General features: G+C 41.5%; 2 protein-coding genes across 4 annotated transcripts in view; both read left to right on the forward strand.

The window, feature by feature from the left end:
* Positions 1-21,393, forward strand: part of LOC139399688 (activin receptor type-2A-like) — a 48,210-nt gene extending 26,817 nt beyond the window's left edge. Inside the window, exons 5-12 of one of the 2 annotated variants that reach the window (XM_071144980.1) lie at positions 11,223-11,246; positions 13,478-13,621; positions 15,138-15,281; positions 15,582-15,727; positions 15,933-16,047; positions 16,280-16,418; positions 17,344-17,474; positions 18,104-21,393. In XM_071144980.1, coding sequence (XP_071001081.1) covers positions 11,223-11,246; positions 13,478-13,621; positions 15,138-15,281; positions 15,582-15,727; positions 15,933-16,047; positions 16,280-16,418; positions 17,344-17,474; positions 18,104-18,298 — 1,038 coding nt within the window. In that variant the 3' untranslated portion in view covers positions 18,299-21,393. The remainder of the gene's footprint in view (positions 1-11,222; positions 11,247-13,477; positions 13,622-15,137; positions 15,282-15,581; positions 15,728-15,932; positions 16,048-16,279; positions 16,419-17,343; positions 17,475-18,103) is intronic. The other variant, XM_071144981.1, reaches the window with a different exon arrangement.
* Positions 21,394-23,198: 1,805 nt separating this feature from the next.
* Positions 23,199-24,414, forward strand: part of LOC139400049 (methyl-CpG-binding domain protein 5-like) — a 58,742-nt gene continuing 57,526 nt past the window's right edge. The window contains exon 1 of one of the 2 annotated variants that reach the window (XM_071145123.1): positions 23,199-23,569. The gene's annotated coding sequence lies outside the window, so the exon portion shown is untranslated. The remainder of the gene's footprint in view (positions 23,570-24,414) is intronic. The other variant, XM_071145124.1, reaches the window with a different exon arrangement.

Consider the following 24,414-nt stretch of genomic DNA (forward strand, 5'->3'; position numbering starts at 1 on the left):
GTAGCATGTGAAATCTCCATGAAAGCCTGGCTGTGCCAAAGCTTAGGCTCCGAATACTTGGCAGTTTGGCAGAAATGTTAGTACATGACGCACTCAAAGAAGTTCATTCTAATAACATAAGTCTATTATAACGTCTTCCATTGCCTCAATTAGCATCCAAAATCAGTGAACACAATGATTTCTGAAAAAAGAATGATGCTCTTTCTTTACAGTATAGTACCTCTACCTTCTTGGGTGTGATAGGGATGCATAAAAGTATGGACACCTTTCACACATGGTCAGCTTTTTGGCATCAAGCCAGTGAAGCCATTCAAGTAGGCCACTGTATTCTGCTCATGTTGGAGTTAGTGGGGGCTGTGAAGTGGATGTGAGAAACCATGCTGTTTTTTTATGTTCTGCTATCATCTTTATTTACCCAGCAGTGTTGTGGCTGGCTGTGTTCGATGTGTCCTTTCAGATTTGACTGAGGCTGTGCCACAGCTGCAACAGCAACAGGCTCAAGTTAAAGGATAACTCTGCCACTTTTAACACGTGGGTTGTTATTATGATGTATTTAGTGATGTCCAGCACAGTTTTAGTGTCATTTTATGTTTTCATGACTGTTTAGTGATTAGCAAAACAGGAAATTGCTTCTCTGTTACGTTTTCAAGTAGGAGCTGACTAATACAAGAAGTTATGGACAGTCATTTTCAGCGATATATGTAACCCGTCTGTAGTTTTCTGATCATACTGGAACTCCCTGCTCTATGTTGCTCTGGTTGTCTGTCTAATAACATCTGTAAATATTTTTAAATAGACGGTCAAGAACCTATAGAATGATACTCTACATATACAAAAGTATGTGGACACCCCTTTGAATTAGTGGATTCGGCTATTTCAGCCACACCTGTCGCTGCCAGGTGTATAAAATCGAGCACACCGCCATGCAATCTCAATAGACAAACATTGGCAGTACAGGGCCTTGCTGAAGAGCTCAGTGAGACTTTCAACGTGGCAATGTCATAGGATGTCAATTTCTGCCCTGCTTGAGCTGCCCCGATCAACTGAAAGTGTTGTTATTGTGAAGTGGAAACGTCTAGGAGCAACAACGACTCAGCAGCAAAGTGGTAGGCCTCACAAGTTCACAGAATGGGACTGGCGAGTGCTGAAGCGCATAGTGCATACAAATCGTGTGTCCTCGGTTGCCACACTCACTGTCGAGTTCCAAACTGCCTCTGGAGGCAACGTCAGCACATGAACTGTTCGTCGGGAGCTTCATGAAATGGGTTTCCATGGCCGAGCAGCCTAAGATCACCATGCGCAATGCCAAGCGTCAGCTGGAGTGGTGTAAAGCTCACCGGCATTGGACTCTGAAGCAGTAGAAACGCGTTCGCTGGAGTACGGACAAATCTGGGTTTGGTGGATGCCAGGAGAACGCTACCTGCCCTAATGCATAGTGCCCACTGTAAAGTTTGAGGAAGGTCATTTCCTGTTTCAGCATGACAATTCCCCCGTGCACAAGCGAGGTCCATGCAGAAATGGTTTGTCGAGATCAATGTCGAAGAACTTTACTGGCCTGCACAGAGCCCAGTGAACACAAGGATAACGCTTTTTCTTTACAGTATAGTACCATACCAATTGCCCAACATCAGCGCCTGACCTCACTAATGCTCGTGGCTGAATGGAAGCAAGTCCCCGCAGTAATGTTCCAAAATCTAGTGGAAAGCCTTTCCAGAAGAGTGGGGGCTGTTATAGCAGCAAAAGGGGGACCAACTCCATATTAATGCTCATGATTTTGGAATTAAATGTTTGACAAGCAGGTGTCCACATACCTTGGATCATGTAGTGTATTTATAGTCAGCCTATTCCAATATTTTTCTGTTGTTCAAGACTCAAACTCCCATGATTCCATTCTACAAAACTATTCCCACAATCACCGACTGAAGTTGCAGCTCCAGCAGCCATTGTGCCCTTTCCAAATTTGTTCTAATTGAATTACTTGTAAACGTCATACTTTTTATTAGTTCCAATAGGGCACCAGTGTTGGATGGTAGCTTGGTCACTGAGGCTGTATTTGTCTGTTAGCGTAGAAAACACTTTAGCTACTTAGCTAGCTAGCTTTGCTGCACTCCCGAGTGGTGCAGTGGTCTAAGGCACTGCATCTCAGTGCTAGAGGCGTCATTACAGACCCTGGTTCGATTCCAGGCTGTATCACAACCAGCCGTGATAGGTCAGCGCACAATTGGCCCAGCGTCGTTAGGGTTTGGCCGTCATTGTAAACAAGAATGTGTTCTTACCTGACTTGCCTAGTTAAATAAAGGTTAAATAAATAAAATAAAAAAGCACCAAATATACAGGTTGAGAGATACTAGGATTCTGTAATGATTTGCCTGTAAAATACATAATAAATGTTGTGTTTTTTTTTACAGATTAAGATTAAACTGTTATTTTGGATGCAGCAGTCAGGCTAGCTTGCATTCTAACTAGTTGAAGTTACTCTGTGTTATGGTTAGCGTAGCTAGCTAGTCAGAATCAACATACAATTATATTGCAGTTTTTTGGTGACAATGACATTGGCATATATTGGCATATATTCAGCACGACATTTATGCATGCATTATAATATATTTTCAACCCAAAAGTAATGTGAAATGTACTTATATTTTATGATATAAGCAATATATTTAGACTAAGCTTTCTTCTGGGCTTGATAGCCAGCTAGCTAAGTGGCTGACTAAGCTGAGCATTGCTTCATGGGTGACAAAATGCACCCTGGGAATCGTAGTATGCTGTAGACGAGGGCAGTACAGAAGCTTCAAAATTACAAAAAATAGGAATTGTGCAGTATGACTAACAAAAACTATCAAACATCAAAATGTGCATTAAATAGTAATGCATATACAGTATACTAACAGCATAATAACTGGTTATAAAGTGGCAGAGTTGTCCTTTACAGTTATGCCCATTTCCGTAAGTCAGAGGTCACATTGACACCTTCTGAGGTTCCTGGGGCGAGGGGCCCTCAACCTCTCTTACAATGAGCCCGACTTCTCTGACAATGGAGCATCAGGGCTGCTTTTAGAACCAATGTTCAGTCCACTTCATGGGTTTTTATAATAGTCAGAAGACACAGATGGACATGCTGTACATGAGATACTATCTATCTTGGTACGAGTGTACAGTGTATCTGTTAGTGCAATTCTGATAGAAGAAAGGCTGGTTAGGCCTCCCTATGATGTGTGGTTCTTTCTCAGTATGGCCTGGCCGTTCTATGCAAGTACAGTACCTGATAATCATTGGGGTTTAAAGTGTGTGTGTGTGTGGTCCTCGCCCACTCATCATCACCCGCACCACAGCACAGAACACTGAGTACAGGAAAGCGTTCACTCGTTCGGAGAGGAGAGGGGGAGGGTTGGATTAATAATGCATGCTCTCGCTCTCTTTTCTTTCCTCCCTCACTCTCTCCCTCTGCCCGCTCACTCCGCTCTCTTCATCTCTACACCCCCCCCCGGTTATAAAAAGGCTTGCTGCACGCAGGTCAATGAGACATGCCTGAATTTGATCAATAACAAGCCATGTTTTCGTTAATGCTGGCTTCCCACACCCATACTGCAGCTCTCTCGCTCTGCTGTTATCTACTGGACCATCTACACCAAGCAGGAGTCATATATATATATATATATATATATATAGCTGCACATGAAGTTTTTTTCATGCCATGCATTCTTCCCAAACAAGTTGAGCTATGCATTTACACTATGCATGCTGGTCCATTACCATATATCACATTGATTGCACAGCAGCGACAAAGGAGAACCACGGTAAAGATTAACACTAAATCTCTGCATTGCGTGCACTATCGACTAGCTGAATGCTCACACACACAGTCTTGTTTAACTAACCTTGCGGGGACACAATTTATAACCATTCTAAATTCTATTTTCCCTATCCCTATCCCTAACCCAAACCTCAAAACCATTCCTTAACCCTAAACCTAACTCTAACCCTAAAACTAACCATAACTCCTGTTGTGTCTGGACTATCATTAAATGTGAAGACTGTATATTATCAAATCAATTATCTAGGTTGAATTATTACGCGATTAACCTTTTTGGGATAGGGGGCAGCATTTTCACTTTTGGATGAATAGCGTGCCCAGAGTGAAATGCCTCCTACTCTGTCCCAGATGCTAATATATGCATATTATTATTAGTATTGGATAGAAAACACTCTGCAGTTTGAATGATGTCTGTGGGTATAACAGAACTCATATGGCAGGCGAAAACCTGAGAAAAATCCAACCAGGAAGTGGGATATCTGATGTTTGTAGTTTTTCAAAGCTTGGCCTACCGAATACACAGTGTCTATGGAGTCAAGTTGCACTTCCTACGGCTTCCACTAGATGTCCACTGTCTTTAGAAACTGGTTTGAGGATTCTACTATAAAGGAGGAGCTCATGAGACCTGTTTGAGTCGGTGGTCTTGCAGAGTGTCTCAGGCTCGTGATGCGAGCTCCCGACAGAGTTAGCTCTTGTTCCAGTGCTTTTCTTCAGACATAGGAATTCTCCGGTTGGAACATTATTGATGTTTTATGTTAAAAACATCCTAAAGATTGATTCCATACATCGTTTGACTCATTTCTTTCGACCTGTAACGGAACTTTTCGAGTTTTTGCCTGGACTAAGTGCTCGCACCTCATGAAGATGGATTACTGGTCTGAACACGCTAACAAGTGGCTATTTGGACATAAATGATGGACTTTATGGAACAAATCAGTCATTTATTGTCAAACTGGGATTCCTGGGAGTGCCTTCTGATGAAGATCATCAAAGGTAAGTGAATATTTATATACTTATTTCTTAACTTCTGTTGACTCCAAAATGGCGGATCTCAGATTCGTTCAGATCTCTCGTCGTTCTCAAATTATGGTTTTTCCGTAATTTAAAAAAAAAATCTGACACAGCGGTTGCATTAAGGAGAAGTCTATCTTTAATTCTGTGAATAACAATTGTATCTTTTATCAGTGTTTATTATGAGTATTTCTGCAAAATCACCAGATGTTTTGGAATCAAAACATTACTGCACGTAACGTGCCAATGTAAACTGAGATTTTTGGATATAAATATGCACATTATCGAACAAAACATACATGTATTGTGTAACATGATGTCCTATGAGTGTCATCTGATGAATATCATCAAAGGTTAGTGATTCATTTGATCTATATTTCTGCATTTTGTGACTCCTATCTTTGGCTGGGAAAATGGCTGTGTTTTTTTTACTTGGCTATGACGTAACATAATCATATGTTGTGCTTTTGCTGTAAAACAGTTTTGAAATTGGACACGATGGGTAGATTAACAAGATGTTTATCTTTCATTTGCTGTATTGGACTTGTTAACCTGTCTAGGACTTGGGTTCTGGAACAGCGGAAAGTGCAGGGCGCCAAATTCAAAACAACAAAAATCTCATAATTAAAATTCCTCAAACATACAAGTATTTTATACCATTTTAAAAATAAAATTCTCGTTAATCCAGCCACAATGTCTGATTTCAAAAAGGATTTACTGCAAAAGCACCACAAACGATTATGTTAGGTCACCACCAAGCCACAGAATAAACACAGCCATTTTTCCAGCCAAAGAGAGGAGTCACAAAAAGCAGAAATAGAGATAAAATTAATCACTAACCTTTGATGATCTTCATCAGATGACACTCATAGGACTTCATGTTACACAATACATGTATGTTTTATTTGATAAAGTTAGTTAGTTAGTGAGTTTACATTGGCGCATTACGTTCAGTAGTTCTAAAACATGCTGTGATTGTGCAGAAAGCCACATCAATTTACAGAAACACTCATAATAAACATTGATAAAGATACAACTGTTATTTAGATAAACTTCTCCTTAACTTGTTGAATCTAGGGATATTTTTTTTTATTTTTGGAAAAATAACGTTCCCAAAGTAAACGCGCTATTTTTCAGGACCAGAAAATAGAATATGCATATAATTGACACCTTAGGACAGAAAACACTCTACAGTTTCCAAAACTGTAAAGATATTGTCTGTGAGTATAACAGAACTGATATTGCAGGCAAAAGAATGAGAAAAATCCAATCAGGAACGCAGGGGTCTCTAAATAAGAGTCCCTTCCTATGCTTCCCCTATTGAGCAATGAATGGGATTTTAACGGGATTCCTTTTTCTATGGCTTCGTTAATGTGTCTAGTATCACAAGACATAGTTTCAGGCTTTTATTTTGAAAAATGAGCCTGGGCGACCTGATGGCTCTTTGTGTATTTCTCGCGCAAAAGACAGAGGTCGCCATTTTTCCACCCGGTCTTACTGAAAAAAAGCTCTGTCCCGGTTGATATATTATTGAATAGATATTTGAAAAACACCTTGAGGATTGATTATAAACAACGTTTGCCATTCTATTGATATTATGGAGCTAATTTGGAACATTTTTCGGCGTTGTCGTGACCGCAATTTCCGGTCGTTTTCTCAGCCAAACGTGAAGAACTAACGGAGCTATTTTTGGCTACAAAAATTATTTTTCTGGAAAAAAGGAACATTTGCTATCTAACTGGGAGTCTCGTGAGTGAAAACATCCAAAGCTCATCAAAGGTAAACGATTTAATTTGATTGCTTTTCTGATTTTTGTGACCAGATTGCCTGCTGCTAGCTAGGCATACTGCTATGCTATCGATACATTTACACAAATGCTTGTATTGCTTTGGCTGTAAAGCATATTTTCAAAATCTGAGATGACAGGGTGATTAACAAAAGGCTAAGCTGCGTTTGAATATATTTCACTTGTGATTTCATGAATATGAATATTTTCTAGTAAGATTTCTTGTCCGTTGCGTTATGCTACTTAGTGTCAGTTGATGACAATTCTCCTGGATCCGGGATGGGTAGTTACAAGAGGTTAATGCAACTACTGTGTCAGATTAAAAAAAAAAAAACTTTGACGGAGAAAGCAAACCGTGCAATAATCTGAGTACAGCCTTTAGACAACAAAGCAGCCAAAAAGATACTGGATATTGGGTAGTCAACATTACTCAGAAACAGCATTTTAAATATGCACTTACCTTTGATGATCTTCATCAGAATGCACTCCCAGGAATCCCAGTTCCACCATAAATGTTTGATTTGTTCAATAATGTCCATCAGTTATGTCCAAATATCTTCTTTTGTTAGGGCGTTTGGTAAACTAATCCAAAAGCGTGTTCAGGTCGCGCCGAACGTCGGACGAAAAGTTCAAAAAGTTCCGTTATAGCCCGTAGAAACATGCCAAACTGAGTATGGAATCAATCTTTATGATGTTTTTAACATAAAACTTCATTAATGTTCCAACCGGACAATTCCTTTGTCTGTACAAATGAAGTGGAACGTAGCTACCTTTCACGTGAGTGCGCCAGACAGAGGCTGTGGCACTCTGCCAGACCAATCACTCAAAGGGCCCTTATGAGCCCCTCCTTTAGAGTAAAATCCTCAAAACAGCTTCTAAATACTGTTGACATCTAGTGGAAGCCTTGGGAAGTGAAACATAACTAATATCACCCTGTATCTTCAATGGGGGCTGAGTTGAAAAACTACAAACCTCAGATTTCCCACTTCAGAGTGTTTTCTATCCAATACTACTACTAATAATATGCATATATTAGCATCTGGGACAGAGTAGGAGTCAGTTCACTCTGGCACGCTATTCATCCAAAAGTGAAAATGCTGCCCTCTATCCCAAAAAGGTTCATGTGTGAAAGTTACATATTTCAAAAAAATATTTTTGAATTTCGCACGCTGCCTTTTCAGCGGAATGTTGTCGAGGGGTTCCGCTAGCAGAACGCCTGCCCTGGGAAGGTTAAACTAATCATGTAAATATTAACTAGGAAGTCGGGTCACCACGGGAAAATGTTTAGCATTAGAGTTAGAATTTCCCGAAATATAATTCTTCAGATATTTTAATATCTTATCAATTAGTCTTCCATTAATGATTATTAATTGCCTCATCAATTCTCATTACTGAACGTCACAAACCCTTGGATATCTGCATGAACCCTAGTTAAAATCATGAATCAAAGATATACAAATTGGCTTAATTATTTATTTACTAACTAACTAAATAAATAAATAAATCACACAGAATTACATAACAAGCAAACAGTAGATATTGGTTACTAAGAATGATAGAAAAGACCCTAGTGGGCTAAGCCGATATGACGGCTTGGTAGACAAAGGAAAGGGGTGGGGACTGAGAGAGTGGGAAAGACAAGATGGATTCACTACACATAGTGGATAATTATAATCATTGAAATGCTAATCCTTTGCACATGAACGGCCGCTCATTCGAGAATAATTGCAATGTATATATTTTCGCCCGTATGCCGTTGTTGTCTCTCCGTTGAAAACACTCGATCATCCTGTAGAGTTCATCAGAGTCTCTGGTTAACTTTCTCAGAAGTCACAATGTCTTTCGTGGTTATAGGTGGTTAGAATGGATACTTCAGAGTACCATTTGGAATTCTCGTTCTAGACTTCTAGCTGCAGACTAGTACTTATACGTCAAAGATTTGCTCTTATTCTGTAGTGATCGATAGTCTATGAGTTTAACCGTTTTCAGCCGTGTAGCCAAAACTACAGCTGTATGGTCTCTGTGGCCTATAGAATTGTAGCCATTCCAACGTGGGGACTCCTGTCCCGGCGTTCTCTGACTTATTCTTTGGTAGAGTTGTAGTTTAAACCATTTCACACACCAACGTCACCCAGCATGTTTTGGTCTGGTGTGAATTTCATCAGGAGTGGATTTTATACACTTCAGAGAAAAGGGCGGTCCATGATGCCGACTTAATGTCTATGCTCACGTGGGTGTGGTTACTGACTTGGTTAACTTTGTATGAAAACCCATATTTTCTCATTTAGAAGGTTAACATCACATCTTTTCACAAATAGTTTCATGTTGATTCACATACGTTTCACAATATTTAGATGTAAACCTGACAGCTGGGAAATGTATCCTTTAAGAGATACAGTTGTGTGTTTCCCATCCTTCATGAGATCACCAAATGAAACACACTCGTCATGACTGTCCCTTAAGTGTCCACGGACCATTCCCACATTCTCAAAAAGTAGAAATATTGTTTAATTCCCCCACTTTGGTGATTAGGAGTTTTGAACTAAGAGAAGCTCTTTGTTCTGGTAGACTCTCCCTCAATGCTGCATGGCAGTTTCTACCAGGTATTTATGACCTGTCGTAAAGTCATAAAACTGTGGAGAGAGGGGGGGGGCCTATGATCCTCCCCCCAGGGCAAGTCATGACACTCCTAAACCTAATTCTAACACAAATTATACCCCCTAGAAAAAAACATTTGACCTTGTGGGACTAACAAAATGTCCCCAGTTGATCACATTTTTGTTTGTTTACTATTCTTGTGGGGACACACACACACACTGATTGGTCACTCCTTTGGTTTGCTGTTTGGCCAGGGCTCAACCTCCATTCCCGGAGTGCAATGTGATCCGAGAGGAAAAGAGCGGGATAAGAGAGGAGAGGAATGCTTGTTCATTATTCATCAGCCTTCTAAAGGCACCCTCTGAGTAAGCATGTCCTTCAGCGGAGAGGGAGAGGAGAGAGGGCGCAAGGGCTTTTAACCCTACTTAATGTCCTTCCAACACTTGCTTTCTCTCCACTACCAAGGTCTCACTGAAGTGACAGACAGACAAATCAAGCAGAGTGCACCTGTCTTGTCATATTTCGCTTACTGCCACCTGGGACCTTTTAAGTCCTTGGTCAGCTTTATTTCACAGGCGTTACCATTGCTTGGAATTTTATTTTATACTCTTATTTATACTCTAGTCTTGACTCTGACATTCTCATGGGCTTTATGTCTTGTGCAGGCTCTTACGTGCTTGCACACACATACACATGCATCACTTGCTCGCTCACTCACACACTTACTGAGTCACACACACTCACTCAAATTCATTTACATGCTACAGTAGCATTTAGCTGCAGCAGTGCTGCCAGGGGTGTGTGTTTGTGCACATTTGCGTGCGCATGCTCGTGTGCTTGTGAGAACAGTGTGTGCTCGCTTGGCGGTGTGTCAGGGGAGGGAAGGGACCAGAAGCGTAATCACACTCTCTAACAGCCATTGCGAATTCTGGGAGAATTGTTGGCAGCCACTGAAATGCTTACCGTCAACTTGTCATTTTTATAGCATCCCGGGGCTGAACACTCTGTCATATGCACACATAGCTGGGCTTGAAAACCTGGAGTTAGCAGTAGCCTATCTCCTCACACACACGCTAAACATAGTGCCATTGTGACACACACCATTAGTATGTATGATTTACCCCGTGAGTACTGTTACTCACTCACTTCACCCCTATTGCCTTAGCCGTGAGTACTGTTATTTACTCACTTCACCCCTATTGCCTTAGCCATGAGTACTGTCACTCACTCACTTCACCCCTATTGCCTTAGCCGTGAGTACTGTTACTCACTCACTTCACCATTATTGCCTTAGCCGTGAGTACTGTTAGTCACTCACTTCACCCCTATTGCCTTAGCCGTGAGTACTGTCACTCACTCACTTCACCCCTATTGCCTTAGCCGTGAGTACTGTTACTCACTCACTTCACCATTATTGCCTTAGCCGTGAGTACTGTTAGTCACTCACTTCACCATTATTGCCTTAGCCGTGAGTACTGTTAGTCACTCACTTCACCCCTATTGTCTTAGCCATGAGTACTGTCACTCACTCACTTCACCCCTATTGCCTTTAGCCAGTTGTGTGTGAATGGTGTAGGAATGAATTGGCTGGCGCTTCAATATGATGGTTTTGTAACGGGGTGTAAAGTAAAGAGAAATAGAAAGCTTTCTCAGGCAGACAGGCAGCCTAATGGACTCTCAGACGCTGTCGTGACTTGAAAACTTGGCTGCAGGTGAGCAGTGGAACTCACGGTTGACTGGTTACTCATTCCAGATGTTGCTTTGTAAAAATGGCCCACTCCTGTTGTTCGCCTCCACAGCTTCCAGTGAACTGAATTGAGGTCAGTTGAAGGCATGGTTGACTCCCAGGACAAACCATGGTGTCCCTGATCCTAGGTCAGGTCATAACAAGGAGAGGAGTGGTGTTATATCCTTGGTCCATAGGTCATCAGCTCAATTGTCATTTATTTTGCCACTCTCTGTGCATCCATGTCTCTCATGCTGGAAATGTTGTTTTCTTTCCTTAACTAGCACGCCTTTCATATTATGATAGAGGTAAGAGAAGTCTCTCTCATTCAGCAATTGGCTACAATCTGTTCACTGAGGACTGTTTATTGGTTGGATTTGTTTTTGCATCTCTTATGAATATGATTTATCATATCCCTCAAGCCTGAGCCTGCCACCTCCTCAAATACACTATCCATTTCTATTTCAGTTGTAACGGCGCACTGTATTTTACTTTCCTTAATGGTGTTTTATAGTGCACGGATATATGTTAAATCCACTGTCCTGCTTGGGATTCTGCAGCAGAGTCGAAGTGCATGGACCGATGCCTCAGTGGTTGGAACGCAAGAGACCGAGCATGCTATGAATGCAGCCAAAGAACGTGATGGTGAATTAATCGATATGGTGGCTAATATCAATGTGGGGTGGAAGGGAGAGGTGGGAGAATGGTGGCCAAGAACACACACAGACACAAAGTTATAGGCTTCTTAAATATAAAATCACCAAATAACCATTTTGAACAGAAGCAAACCACCACCTGCTGGTATGCTTTATAACTAAGTCAGTACAAGGATAACCATTATCAATATCTTGTAAACAACAGTATTGATTTGCCTGTTGAAGACAAAAGAATGACTCATAAAGATGATAAATGTTAGCCTCTCCGCCCTGTCCCAGCCTACAGGGACAACTGGACCATAAAATTGCATTGTTTTCATTTTTAGCAGTGCCTGTGTAATGATTGACACTTGAGAGAATGGAAATGTAAACATGACCTTGAACATTGTGAACGCAGCTGGAGGTGCAGGGTGTAGCTGGATTTAGGCCTGAGCTGCATGCTTTAGGCCAAGCCTATACATCCTGCCCTATATTTTTCCCTCTTTCACTTGGTGTCCCTCCTCCTTCCTGTTCCACCTTTTGCTGTCATTAATCAGTGTATTCTTTGTTCCCTTCCCGTTGTGGCTGTACACATACAGTAGCAATGTGCATGCAGGCCATTATGTGTACACCCCATGGGGAAAGACAACCATTCTGTATAGATATAGAGGTTCACTACTTTCCTTGCTGTTCAACTCAACCATTAGAGGACAAATAATCAACACAATATTATTATGTGATCTGCAGGCTGTAGATATTGTGGTCCTTCAGGTCTGTGAGTGAGTTAGGTAGCAGCAGAGATGTTCTGCTTTGATAAGAGGCCCAGAAACTCACCACCCCACACAGACAGTTTACACGGGAAACAGACCATCGCTTCTGCTGACAAATGTTTTTTAGCTGATGGAAAAGGTCACCATAGGCCTATAGGTCCTGGTCAGAATCATTCACACACACAGCCATATGACCACCCCACCTACACCTCCGGACATAAACCCATAGGTTCAACATACAATAGTCTGTAGACCTACACCACATTCTGTAGACACATAAAGGTCATGCTCAGTCAGTATTGCGACCAGAACACCCCGGTCTGTCATCAACATCATAAGCCTGCCTTTGTAGTTCTCTTCCTTGATGGAATCAAGGTAAAGGTCTCTCTTTAGTACTGTCTGGAGCTATGAAGGATATGTCTATAAAACATGATCTATGGGTAGCACAGACCAGAGCTGTATAGACATGAAAGGCCCAGACTAGTCCATGTGAACTCCTAGTTCCAGATCAGGAACTGTAGTCCCATTACTTTACCTCAAACTAGAAAATCAACCCACCTCTGTTATCTTTCAAAGGGGCTATTGACGCACCTGGACTGGTAGATCCTTTTTTACACTACTGAGCCAAACCGAGCCAGAAAGAACAATGTGAAAAGAAAATATCCTAGCCAGCACGGTACGGTTTGACCCGGCCCTTTAGTGTGAATCAGGTACTAGATTCCTTGCAGACCAGGACTGTGCATCCCTGTTGAATAATTACGTGCTGCAGTAGTCAGTCAGTCAGAGTAGTCCGTCCCCTGCTACTCTACATTAAGTAGGTCAGGCCTCATCCAGTAGTCCAGAGAGGAGACAGAGGTTGGTGATTAAGTTTAACAAGCTCACCACTTCCCTAGCCCCCATAAGCCCCTTCTGTCAAAGCTTCATAGCGCCCAGCCCAGCAGCTGCTCTAAAGTTTCCCTTTTCTTTGACTTGAGGTTATGGCCCAACCATTGACCTTGCTACACTGCAGCCATTTTGTATCTTACTTCTTTAGTCACTGTAGTTTGCCGATATGCAAAGCGTTGTACTTGATGCTTGGCCTCTGTGTAATAAACAGTGAGGTTGATGTGTCTTTTTCTCTCCTCTCCTTTGTAGGACCCAGGGCCCATGCCCCCTTCCCCCATCCTGGGTCAGAAGCCATTGCAGTTGATTGAGATCAAAGCCAGGGGGCGCTTCGGCTGCGTGTGGAAGGCTCAGCTACTCAATGATTATGTGGCTGTCAAAATCTTCCCCATTCAGGTACAGTACTGTTAGCCACTAACTAACCACCTGCAGCAGAATGCAGGGTTAGGGGAGGGTGGCTTTCCCAGCTTCTTTGGGAGAGAGAGGAGAGCGTCGTCCGCCTTAAAGTTCCAGGCCCTTACTAATCCTCCTGGGCTGACCAGCCCTTTAGCTTAGAGGCCAATCACTAAACCCACAGTGGCCTCGATTGACCACTAAGCACTAACTAACATAATGACAGAACATGCATACAGTAAGGTCATAATTATTGACACCCTTTATAAAGATGAGCAAGAAAGACTATAAAATAAATCATCCAAATACTGAGCTATATTGTATACTAAGATTTTGTTTTATTTTTTTACATTATACTAATACAATTGCTCAGAGAAAAATATTTAGTTTAACAAGTAAAGCAAAAAATATATATATTTTTAATGACAGGTCAAAAGAGCTCTATTTTCATCATCCATAGCACCAGTTCCAATCCAAGTGTCAATGCCGTTTAGCAAACTCCAGGCGGTACTATGGTCAGATGACTTGAAAATAGAGTTCTTTGACCACACGCACCAGTGGTAGGTTTGGTGTCGAAAAACAGATGCATATGCAGAAAAGAACCTCATACCTACTGTAAAATATGGTGGTGGATCTTTGATGTTATGGGGCTACTTCCACTGGTCCAGGAGACATTGTTAAGGTCAACGGCATCATGAACTTTACCAAGTACCAGAACATTTTAGACCTGGTTACCTCTGCCAGGAGACTGAAACTTGGCTGCAAGTGGATCTTCCACCACGCCGATAACTCTAAGCACACATCAAAATCCACCAAAGGTTAATTGACCACAAAATCAACTTTTTGCAATGGCTAGCTCAGTCTCTGGACTTGAACAGTGCAGACAAAGGATATCAAGGATCTTAAGATTCTGTATGGAGGAATGGTCTAAGATCACCCCAATGTGTTCTTCAATCTCATAAAACATTTTAGAAAAAGCCTCAGTATCGTTATCCTCACAATGTGAGGGTGCTGAATAATTGAAAAACAGGGGTGCCAATCATGTTGACCCCTATCTGTTTTAGATAGATCGTTTTTTAAATTACTTTTTAAACAAAATCTCATTCTCTTAGCAATTGTATTAGGATAAAAGGATATCATTTTCAAAAATAATTGAGCATACAATATAGCTCAATATTTGAATTATTTATTTATACTGTCTTTTTTGGAAAGAAGTGGAGGGCACTGAACCAACTTGAGTCGAGGTGTAACTAAAAAATGCAATCATGATTGAAAAGGAAATGTCGCAGCGCCCGCTCGTCTTTTTTGCTCATCTTTATCAAGGGGACCAATAATTTTGGACCTGACTGTATATTATACTGTTTTAACCAGTTAAATAAATGTTTTTTTGGCGTCTATTGACAATTTGTTTACCCCACCAAATACTTTGCAATCTAATAATGGGGGGGAAGTCCAATACTCACTAGTTGTTATACATTTCACTTTGTAGTGAATCTGTGGCCTTGTTTGTCATCCTCAGGACAAGCAGTCATGGCACAATGAGTATGAAATCTACAACCTGAGTGGGATGAGGCATGACAACCTTCTCCACTTCCTCGGAGCAGAGAAGAGGGGCACCAACATGGACATAGAGCTGTGGCTTATCACAGCCTACCACGAGAAGGTACAGCCCCCCCTGCTGGCCAAAGGACCACAGCACAAGCACAAAGCACATTCAGCTGAACTCATTCAACTTTCTCATGCTAGAATTGAACAATTATCCCAATAAACATGAAGAAAATTATGTTTCTTCCTAATTTTCAGAGAATACTTGAATTATTTTTTTATCTATGTTGAATAAACATGCCCTCTAGTGGTTAGAAGTAGAACAATCAGCTGGCATTATGTCAGACTGTTGTGGCATGAAGGTGAGGCACATTGCTAGGTGCTGTTATATTAACTGGCTGTATGCCTCCATTTCCAGGGCTCGTTGACAGACTATCTGAAGGCCAACGTGTTGTCATGGAACGAGCTGTGTCACATAGCCCAGACCATGTCCCGAGGCCTGGCTTACCTCCATGAAGACATTCCTGGTCTGAAGGATGGACACAAGCCTGCCATTGCCCACAGGTCAGCTCCCTGCTCTTCTATCTATCCTCCATGTTCTTATCTTCCAATAAACCTATTATATTTGATTCTATCCACTCCTTCCACCACAAACAAAATATCTCTGCTTCCAGATATTATATAATATTATTGTAAGTGATGGGTAGCTTTCCTCTCCCATGCTGTCTGTTGTCTCATTGGTGTGTTTCTGTTCTTCTGTGAGCCACAGGGACATCAAGAGTAAGAATATCCTTCTGAAGTCCAACCTGACGGCCTGCATCGCTGACTTTGGCCTGGCCCAGAGGTTTGAGGCTGGGAAATCAGCTGGGGACACGCACGGACAGGTGAGTGATGGGATGTAGGTTGTGGAGAGACTGTCTGATAGGTTCCATGATGTCAAAATGACTGGATCATTCTACATCATAGAATCCACTTGTCAATAGTTGTGCTTTGTATTGCCTGATGCCAAAATAGACACTGTATTCCACAATTGACTGTAAACTGTCCAAAACAAGCATGACCATTGATTTATATTGATATCGAACAAATCAGTGTGTGTTTGTCTATCATTTCCAGGTGGGCACCCGGAGGTACATGGCCCCTGAGGTCCTGGAGGGGGCGATCAACTTCCAGCGGGACTCATTCCTGAGGATAGACATGTATGCTCTGGGACTGGTGCTGTGGGAGCTGGCCGCACGCTGCAAGGCTGCCGACGGTAAGAGCACACTCCCTTGAAGGACCATACATTAGGGGTGACCAATCCTTCTCCTGGAGAGCACAACTCTCTTCCAACCCTACTCTCAGGCGAGCTACCCTACCGCAGGATTTAGTTCTAACTTTACTCGGCACCTTGATTAGCTAAATCAGGTGTGCAAGTGTAGGGCTGGAGCAGAAGCCTGTATACCCAGGAGCTCTCCAGGAGGATTGTCCTTTAATGCCATAGTACTACCATAGTCCTGGTCAAGGGCCACCACTGTCTAAGCAGGGGCCAGTCGGTTGTTATGGATTTTGTCTGTCTGGTTCCATGGAGCAGTAGTGACCTGGCCTAGCCTGGGTAGTTGTGTCGGTGGTCAGCATGTGGAACACTCTGTGGTTATCACTGGAGGTCAACTTGGAGTTAGAGCTTGGTCAGAGCAACTCACCGGCTCGGAGGGAGACCTCCACTGGTCAAGAGCTGTTATAGACTGGGTGGTTCGAGCCCTGAATGCTGATTGGCTGACAGCCGAGTTATATCAGACCGTATACCATGGGTATGACAAAACATGTATTTTTACTGCTGTAATTACGTTAGTAACCAGTTTATAATAGCAATAAGGCACCTTGAGGATTTGTGGTATATGGCCAATATACCATGGCTAAGGGCTGTATCCAGGCACTCTGCATTGCATCGTGCATAAGAACAGCCCTTAGCCATGGTATATTGGCCATATACCACATCCCCTCGTGCCTTATTGCTTAATTAGACCACAGAAAGCATCAGCTCTGAATTCCTTATGAGAAACTCAGAGCACTGATTGAGTTGACCACTGATTTATGTTCTTTATTAGCTCAAATAAACTATTGTTATATTGATTGCATTTTGTTTTGTGAATGGGTCACTGTGGTGTTGAGATGTGTGTGTAACATTGTGCTGTGTTCAGGCCCAGTGGATGAGTACATGCTGCCGTTTGAGGAGGAGATCGGCCAGCACCCATCCCTGGAGGACATGCAGGAGGTAGTGGTCCACAAAAAGCTGAGGCCCACGCTCAGGGAGTGCTGGCAGAAACACGCAGTGAGTAGATCATATACTCCATGTATCTTAATCTATAATGTGACTGAAGGGGCAGTACAGTGACTACCACAAACTACCAAAACCCATCATCATGGAACAGTAAGGACATAGAGTACAGAGAAGCTCTGCTGAGCAGAAAAAATAGCACAAATATTGAACAGCTTTTGACATGAACATTACAATGGGCTATTATAGCTCCATGTTAATTTCCCTGTATAAGCCTGTCTCTTCCTGCCATGGCCCAGGCCACTGCTTACCTCACCTGTTTATGTCTTGACTACGTTTAGCTAAGACGGTTTGTCTGAATCCCGACTGTCTGCAGAGCATCCTAACTCGAGCCCAACGCAGACACTTATTGATCGGAGAATGTGGCCTGATTTCTCTCCCCCCCAGTCTAGAAGATAACGGCCATTTCTGAAATGTCTGCTGAGTAGCCTCCTCACAGTTTCTGCACTATTAGTGTCTCCTATCGAATCTGTGGATCTGTAACAGTAGATTAGTTAAGCTAATAGTGTCTGGTCTCTGTCCACCATGCTGCCACACGGGCCTCGTTTGCTGTGTGTCATTGTGCCCTTGTGTCGCAGAGGGTAAACGTGTGTGTGCTAATGTGTGTGCTCTGTCCCTCCCAGGGTCTGACCATGCTGTGTGAGACAATCGAGGAATGCTGGGACCACGAGGCGGAGGCGCGCCTGTCGGCGGGGTGCGTAGAGGAGCGAGTGGTGCAGATGCAGCGCCTCAACAACGTCACTGCGCCCGAGGAGATTGTCACAGTTGTCACCATGGTTACCAACGTGGACTACCCCCCTAAAGAGTCCAGCCTATGACTAGGCGTATGAGTTAACACAGGACAGGAGAACAGACCCCACAGAGACTCGCCTCCCTGAGCAGAGGGTCAAAACTCGTTCCACATCCGTCGCTGTGATTGTACACAAGGTGGCGGCAAAAATCACTCAGTGGACCTAGGTTCATGGAGAACTATCCAGGTCTGAATTGGTTCCTATTGCGTTTAGCTACAAGTGTGCCTAAAGACTTCCTCACTCCTGGGTCATTTTAAAATGGGAGGGGGTGATGGGAAAACAAACTAGCAATCATCTAGATCCCACACTGGACGCACCTTGACAATGGACAAAGTCATTTTAAAGTTGACCTTTTGGCTGATATTACATTTTTTTTGTAAAAGAAAGGAAAACATACTTCCTGGACTGACTTCAGTTTTTTCTCTAAGAAAAGGAGGAACAGGAGAGAAGAAGAATCCCGACACAAACACAGTTAATTTAATTTCAGTATAAAAAAGGGCAACTTGGTTTTTAAACACATTTGCTCTTTTTGTTTCTATGAATGACTATTGTAATGCCAATAAGAAACAGCTTCTGAATGTCTGTGTATCGCTGCTGTACATATATCAACAGAGAGAGAAAATAGCGTAATCAAGGTTATTTATCCGGACCTGCCTCACAGCATTTCTATAAAAATAACCATCAACCTCTTGAGTCTCTTAACAAGGTATACCTCAGTTTCACATCATACAAATGATGTTTTCCTTCATAACACTAAAACCACTACAGGACATCGACATTCAGATGACATGTTTGGTATTGAAGCTTTTTCAAATGATGGAGTATGCCAACAAAAATGGCCATTCACAAATCAGTGTTTTTTGCCTTGTTAAGTCCTTAGTTTGTGTATTTTATATGTTGCCCCAGCTATTCAAATGTGACTGTAAGCGTTGTTGTTTTACCAACATTTTTAGACCGTTTAAACATATTGAGAAGAAAATCCCTGAAAATATGAATACATTAGAGAAAAAAATATTTAAAAAGCATTTCCCTTATTAGATTTGCAGTGTCCACAAAATATTTAAAACGCATGTTTCCCCCCCCTTTTCTTCTATGTAAAAGTGTGTGACACTTGTGTCAGGTGTTCGAAACCCTCTATTGATTTTAAAATGAAATGTCTACAAACCGCTGTAACGGTATTGCTCTTTCTCCCTGCCCTGGTTGTAGTATTTTCTGTTTGTAGTCTGCTATTTCCATCATATTTCAATACGTCTCAGGAAGCACACATTACTCTATGACCCCATCCTCTCTGCTTTTAGGCGCTGACTGATTCTCGTGCCATTATTTTGGAGACATCTTAGTCAAGGGGTACCTACATGAGGTCTTTACAGCTGGTGTGGTTTTCAGGTAGATGTCCATATAGAGGGGTTATTCAGATCATGTCAGGTGTTCTACATTACTAAAGTAGCCATCATGATCAAATCTATATGTGTTCCCCTTCAATCTTGTATTCTCCATCACTAACAGCATGTCCACCACTTTGGCTATGTGCTCCTTAGACAAGACATAAAAATATTAAAATGGCCAATTGCAGCTTTCAGATTCTAACCCGGAATATGTGATGTTAGTAGTCCTATTGTACTCAAAACATTGGTGACTCAATTATATGCTTCTCTCCATCAGACATATTTTGTTATAGCCTACCACATAACATTCAGGGATATAGTAACACTACGCTTTTACTCAGTTAACTGTATGCAATCAAAGTTGGGGCTGACAGTGGCTTCTTGCCATGGCACCAACTTTCAATCTCTATGTAGCGTTTGTTTTTTAATCAATGAAATCAGCTGTTTTTTGTTTATTCTCTGACTATAAACCTGCACATCCTCTCTGGCAATAACTGTATGCCATCTCAATAGTACAATGATATGTAAGTTATGGATTTAACGTGGTCATTGCATCTGTAGGACTAAGCCTGTAGCTCGGAGGGTTTATTATTCTCTCACTCACTGACATCTATGCTACTCTTGCTATTCCTCTCTAACCTGAGCCACTGATTCAGGAGTGTAGATATGGGGAGCCAACAACAGAGCAATCTTCAAAAGCAGGGGAGACAGATTTGCAACTGCTGCCATTTTGGTATATACTTACTGTATTATCTGTAGCACTGATGCCAAGGAGGAAAGTCAAATCCAATCTTTATGTTTCCTTATTTTCCATACTTAAAAAAAAACACTGCTGCTGTGCAAATGCTCCATCTCACTAAACAGATGCTCTCCCTCTGGCCTCAGATGGTTTCTAGGTTTATTTTATGTAAAAAAATAAAAAATAATAGTACATTACTTGTTTCTATGACACCATTATGTTTCTATGGAGGCACACATTACATTTAGCCTACATTATACCCCCTTAAAAGCCAAACCCCTCTGACATTAGTAGATGACTGGATGGAAAATGCACAGTATGTACATATGAATGTTGTTTTAGATTGTGATTTTAGCATGATGTTGTTTTATATGGTCTCAAGGCAAAAAATGAATAAAAAATCCTTTCTATTGTTAATAATATTCACCCAAAATATTTTTGTTGTTTATTTTATATGTAATTGTATTTTACAATGGTTTTATTAATTTATGTCAAGGCCCAGACAATGCTAACTTCTCTTTCAGAAGAAGTATTGTTATTATATATCTTTATGCTAGTAAAGACTCCCTGGATTGGCTCATAATTTACCTCAGACAGACATCCTAGCTGTCACTCAACGTTCCCACAACATTGATCAGTGTTGAAGGCGAGTTGTATGGTGCAACCATAGACTTGTATAATTAACAATGTTGTGGGAATATGACCTGAGATTTGATCAGCTATGGCGTTTTTATTTTCTATGTTACGGTGACATTACTTTGTCATCACACAATAGAAATTGTGTCACTGTTAACTGAGGTTTGTGTTATCTACCGATATTCTCACCATAAGCATAAATGGCCATCTTACAATCAAAATAAACATGCCATATTTTCCTTTGTTTTGCAAGTATTTAACAAACAGTTTCAGGGCTTGGTTGGAAGTGATTGTTAAATATTGTACAGAATAAATTGTATGCTATTTCTCCCACTAAAATAAAGTATAGTGACTGCTCTGAACAATGTGTACTGTCTGTTTTTGAGGTTCTGAGTATGAAAACAGGTGCACTTACTCCCGAGTGGCGCAGCTGTCTAAGGCACTGCATCTCAGTGCTAGAGGCGTCACTACAGACCCTGGTTCGATTCCAGGCTGTATCACAACCGGCCGTCATTGGTCGTCCCATAGGGCGGCGCACAATTGGCCCAGCGTCGTCCGGGTTAGGTTTGGCCAGGGTAGGCCGTCATTGTAAATAATAATGTGTTCTTAACTGGCTTACCTAGTTAAACAAAGGTTAAATTAAAAAAGATATACATATTTTTTTTTTGTAATATTCCTAGGCAGACAGGTTGCCTCCCACAATGTTAAAACTTCTTCAGGATCGGTGGGTCCCCTGTGGGACGGTTGAGCTAACGTAGGCTAACGCGTTTAGCATGAGGTTGTAAGTAACAAGACAATTTCCCAGGACATAGACATATCTGATATTGGCAGAAAGCTTCAATTCTTGTTAATCTAACTGCACTGTCCAATTTACAGTAGCTATTACAGTGAAATAATACCATGCTATTGTTTGAGGAGAGTGCAGTTTTGAACATGAAAAGGTATTAATTTACAAATTAGTCACATTTGGGCAGTCTTGATACAAAATTTAGAACAGAAATGCAATGGTTCATCGGATCAGTCTAAAACTTTGTGCATACACTGCTGCCATCTAGTGGCCAAAATCGAAATTGCACCTGGGCTGGAATAATACATTATGACCTTTCTCTTGCATTTCAAAATGATGGTACAAAAAAAGACAACTTTTTTTTTTCTTTGTATTATCTTTTACCAGATCTAATGTGTTATATTCTCCTACATTCCTTTCACATTTCCACAAACTTCAGTGTTTCCTTTCAAATTGTACCAAGAATATTCTTGCAAATTGTACCAGTATATCCTTGATTCAGGGCCTGAGCTACAGGCAGTTAGATTTGGGTATGTCATTTTAGGTGAAAATTTGAAAAAAGGGGCGGATCCTTAAGAGTTAACAATGTTAGTCTGGGATTTTAGAGACCACACTGTCCTGGGAGCATTGAAGAAGAGGCAGCAACATTCATCCAATGTTTACCCACCACCTGTGTAAACCCATTAATGTGCATATGGCTGTGAATGAATGTTACAACTGTGCTGCTGATTTAGGATAGATTGTGAGAATAGGATGATTCGTGCAGTCTCTCATCTACCAAGCTGGCAGAATTTCTGATGCAGTGCTTAAGTACAGTATGAATGTGGTTTGGTAGATCTCAGCACCCTAGGGAGCTGGAGAGCTCCGTCTGATCACTAGATGGCAGCAAAGCCCATTGCATCTCAGATTCCCTTTGTCACACCTTGGGCTGCATGAACATGAATTGAACATCCTGGGCCTGATACACTAAATATGTACGCACGTTATAATTTACACTACCTATAGAAAATACAATAAGGCCATACATTGTGATAGAACGTTGTGGAGAAAATCTTTCAAACGAAATGCATTCAATGGATGCATTATGAACAGCTGTCTGGAAGTGATGTACTATAAGTACAAAATAATCACAATTTATTAAATAATCAGAATATGCCTGCATTATGGAATGCATGCACCATAATACTTTCGAAGATGCAAGAATGTTTCAACATGTCTCCTGCTAAATAACTACATTTAAACTTCAATGGCATATGGACGTCCCAAGGATCCCAGATAGCACAGACACTTTCTCTAAACCTTGCAATTTACATTGTGTTGCATGGTGGGACACCTTTTTTCCAGGCTCCAGCTGTGGCGCATGCGCGATTTATCTCTCCCATATTTCTATTCCCAACAAGCTCGATAGAAATCGAGCAGTGGCACTTGTACGTGGGAGCGCATTAATCTTGATTTTCAAAGGAATAGCTACCCTGAACCTAGATTTATTTCAACATTTCTCAACACATAATCCTTAAAAGCTAAATATGGACTATTTAAATGCAAGGCATGGTATTTGGGATATGCTAAAACCTTATTTCTGACTCCTGCCTCTCAGCAACAGACCTCTGCCTGGTCTCTGGCTGTCTCAATTTTGGCCCTGGCTCGACTCGACTGACATTTCTGCAAAGGGCTTCGGTTCATGGTGTTATTTTTTACTAAATTCTCGGGTTGCTGGGTGTCGTTTTTGTCATCTGAAAAAGGTAACTAAGGTAAGAGTGTAATATTAGTTTACAAATGTAAGATATATATTTTTGCAAACTCTACTGTAGCTGGTTAGCTAGCTAAATGGCTAGCTAAGTTAGCGACTAGTAGCACAACAAAGATGTGGGAAAAAAAACATATTCTGTCATGCAGGGACTACTGTTGAAGTTGTAGCTATCTTCACTAAGCGTGTTCTTGGCTGTGAAATTGTTCGTGCTGTGTTTATGTTATTGACGATGACATAACAGGGTAGTAAGCGTAGCCAGCAAGTAGCAAGCTCCTTAAGTAAAGGCAGCTAGGTAACTAACATTAGCTAGTAGCCCAAGATGTACTCTTAAAGAGCCTACCGTTACTCCTTATTAAAAAGGTCCAAGGACCTTGTTATTTTCAGAGGTAAACAGCCAAGTACTCCATCTAAACGTGTATCTATTCTCAATTGCGATATGATTTTAGAAACATAAAGCCCTTTACTTTCTTATCATATCAAAAATAATTTTACAAATGAAAAACAAAAATACACTTACTGTCACCAGTGGAGGCTGCTGGAACGGCGCATCAACACATGGAAACAAACCATGTGTTTGATGTATTTGATTCCAATATTCCTATCCAGTCATTACCACGAGCCCGTCCTCCCCAATGAAGGTGCCACCAACTTCCTGTGCTTGGACATTGTTTCATCTGGCTTTATCACAGTTGCAGCCGATATTATTTTTCAGCGACGAAGTTTCTGGAGCATGCTAGATAGCAAGGTAATTAACACAGGTGGTCCTTTGGTCTTCGGTCTGTCTTCTGTAAAGTTCTGTAACATGGAGATGGGGCCATGTGGGAACACTAACCCTATAAAAGATGT

The sequence above is a fragment of the Oncorhynchus clarkii genome, chromosome 3 (assembly GCF_045791955.1).
Source record: "Oncorhynchus clarkii lewisi isolate Uvic-CL-2024 chromosome 3, UVic_Ocla_1.0, whole genome shotgun sequence".
NCBI lineage: Eukaryota > Metazoa > Chordata > Actinopteri > Salmoniformes > Salmonidae > Oncorhynchus > Oncorhynchus clarkii.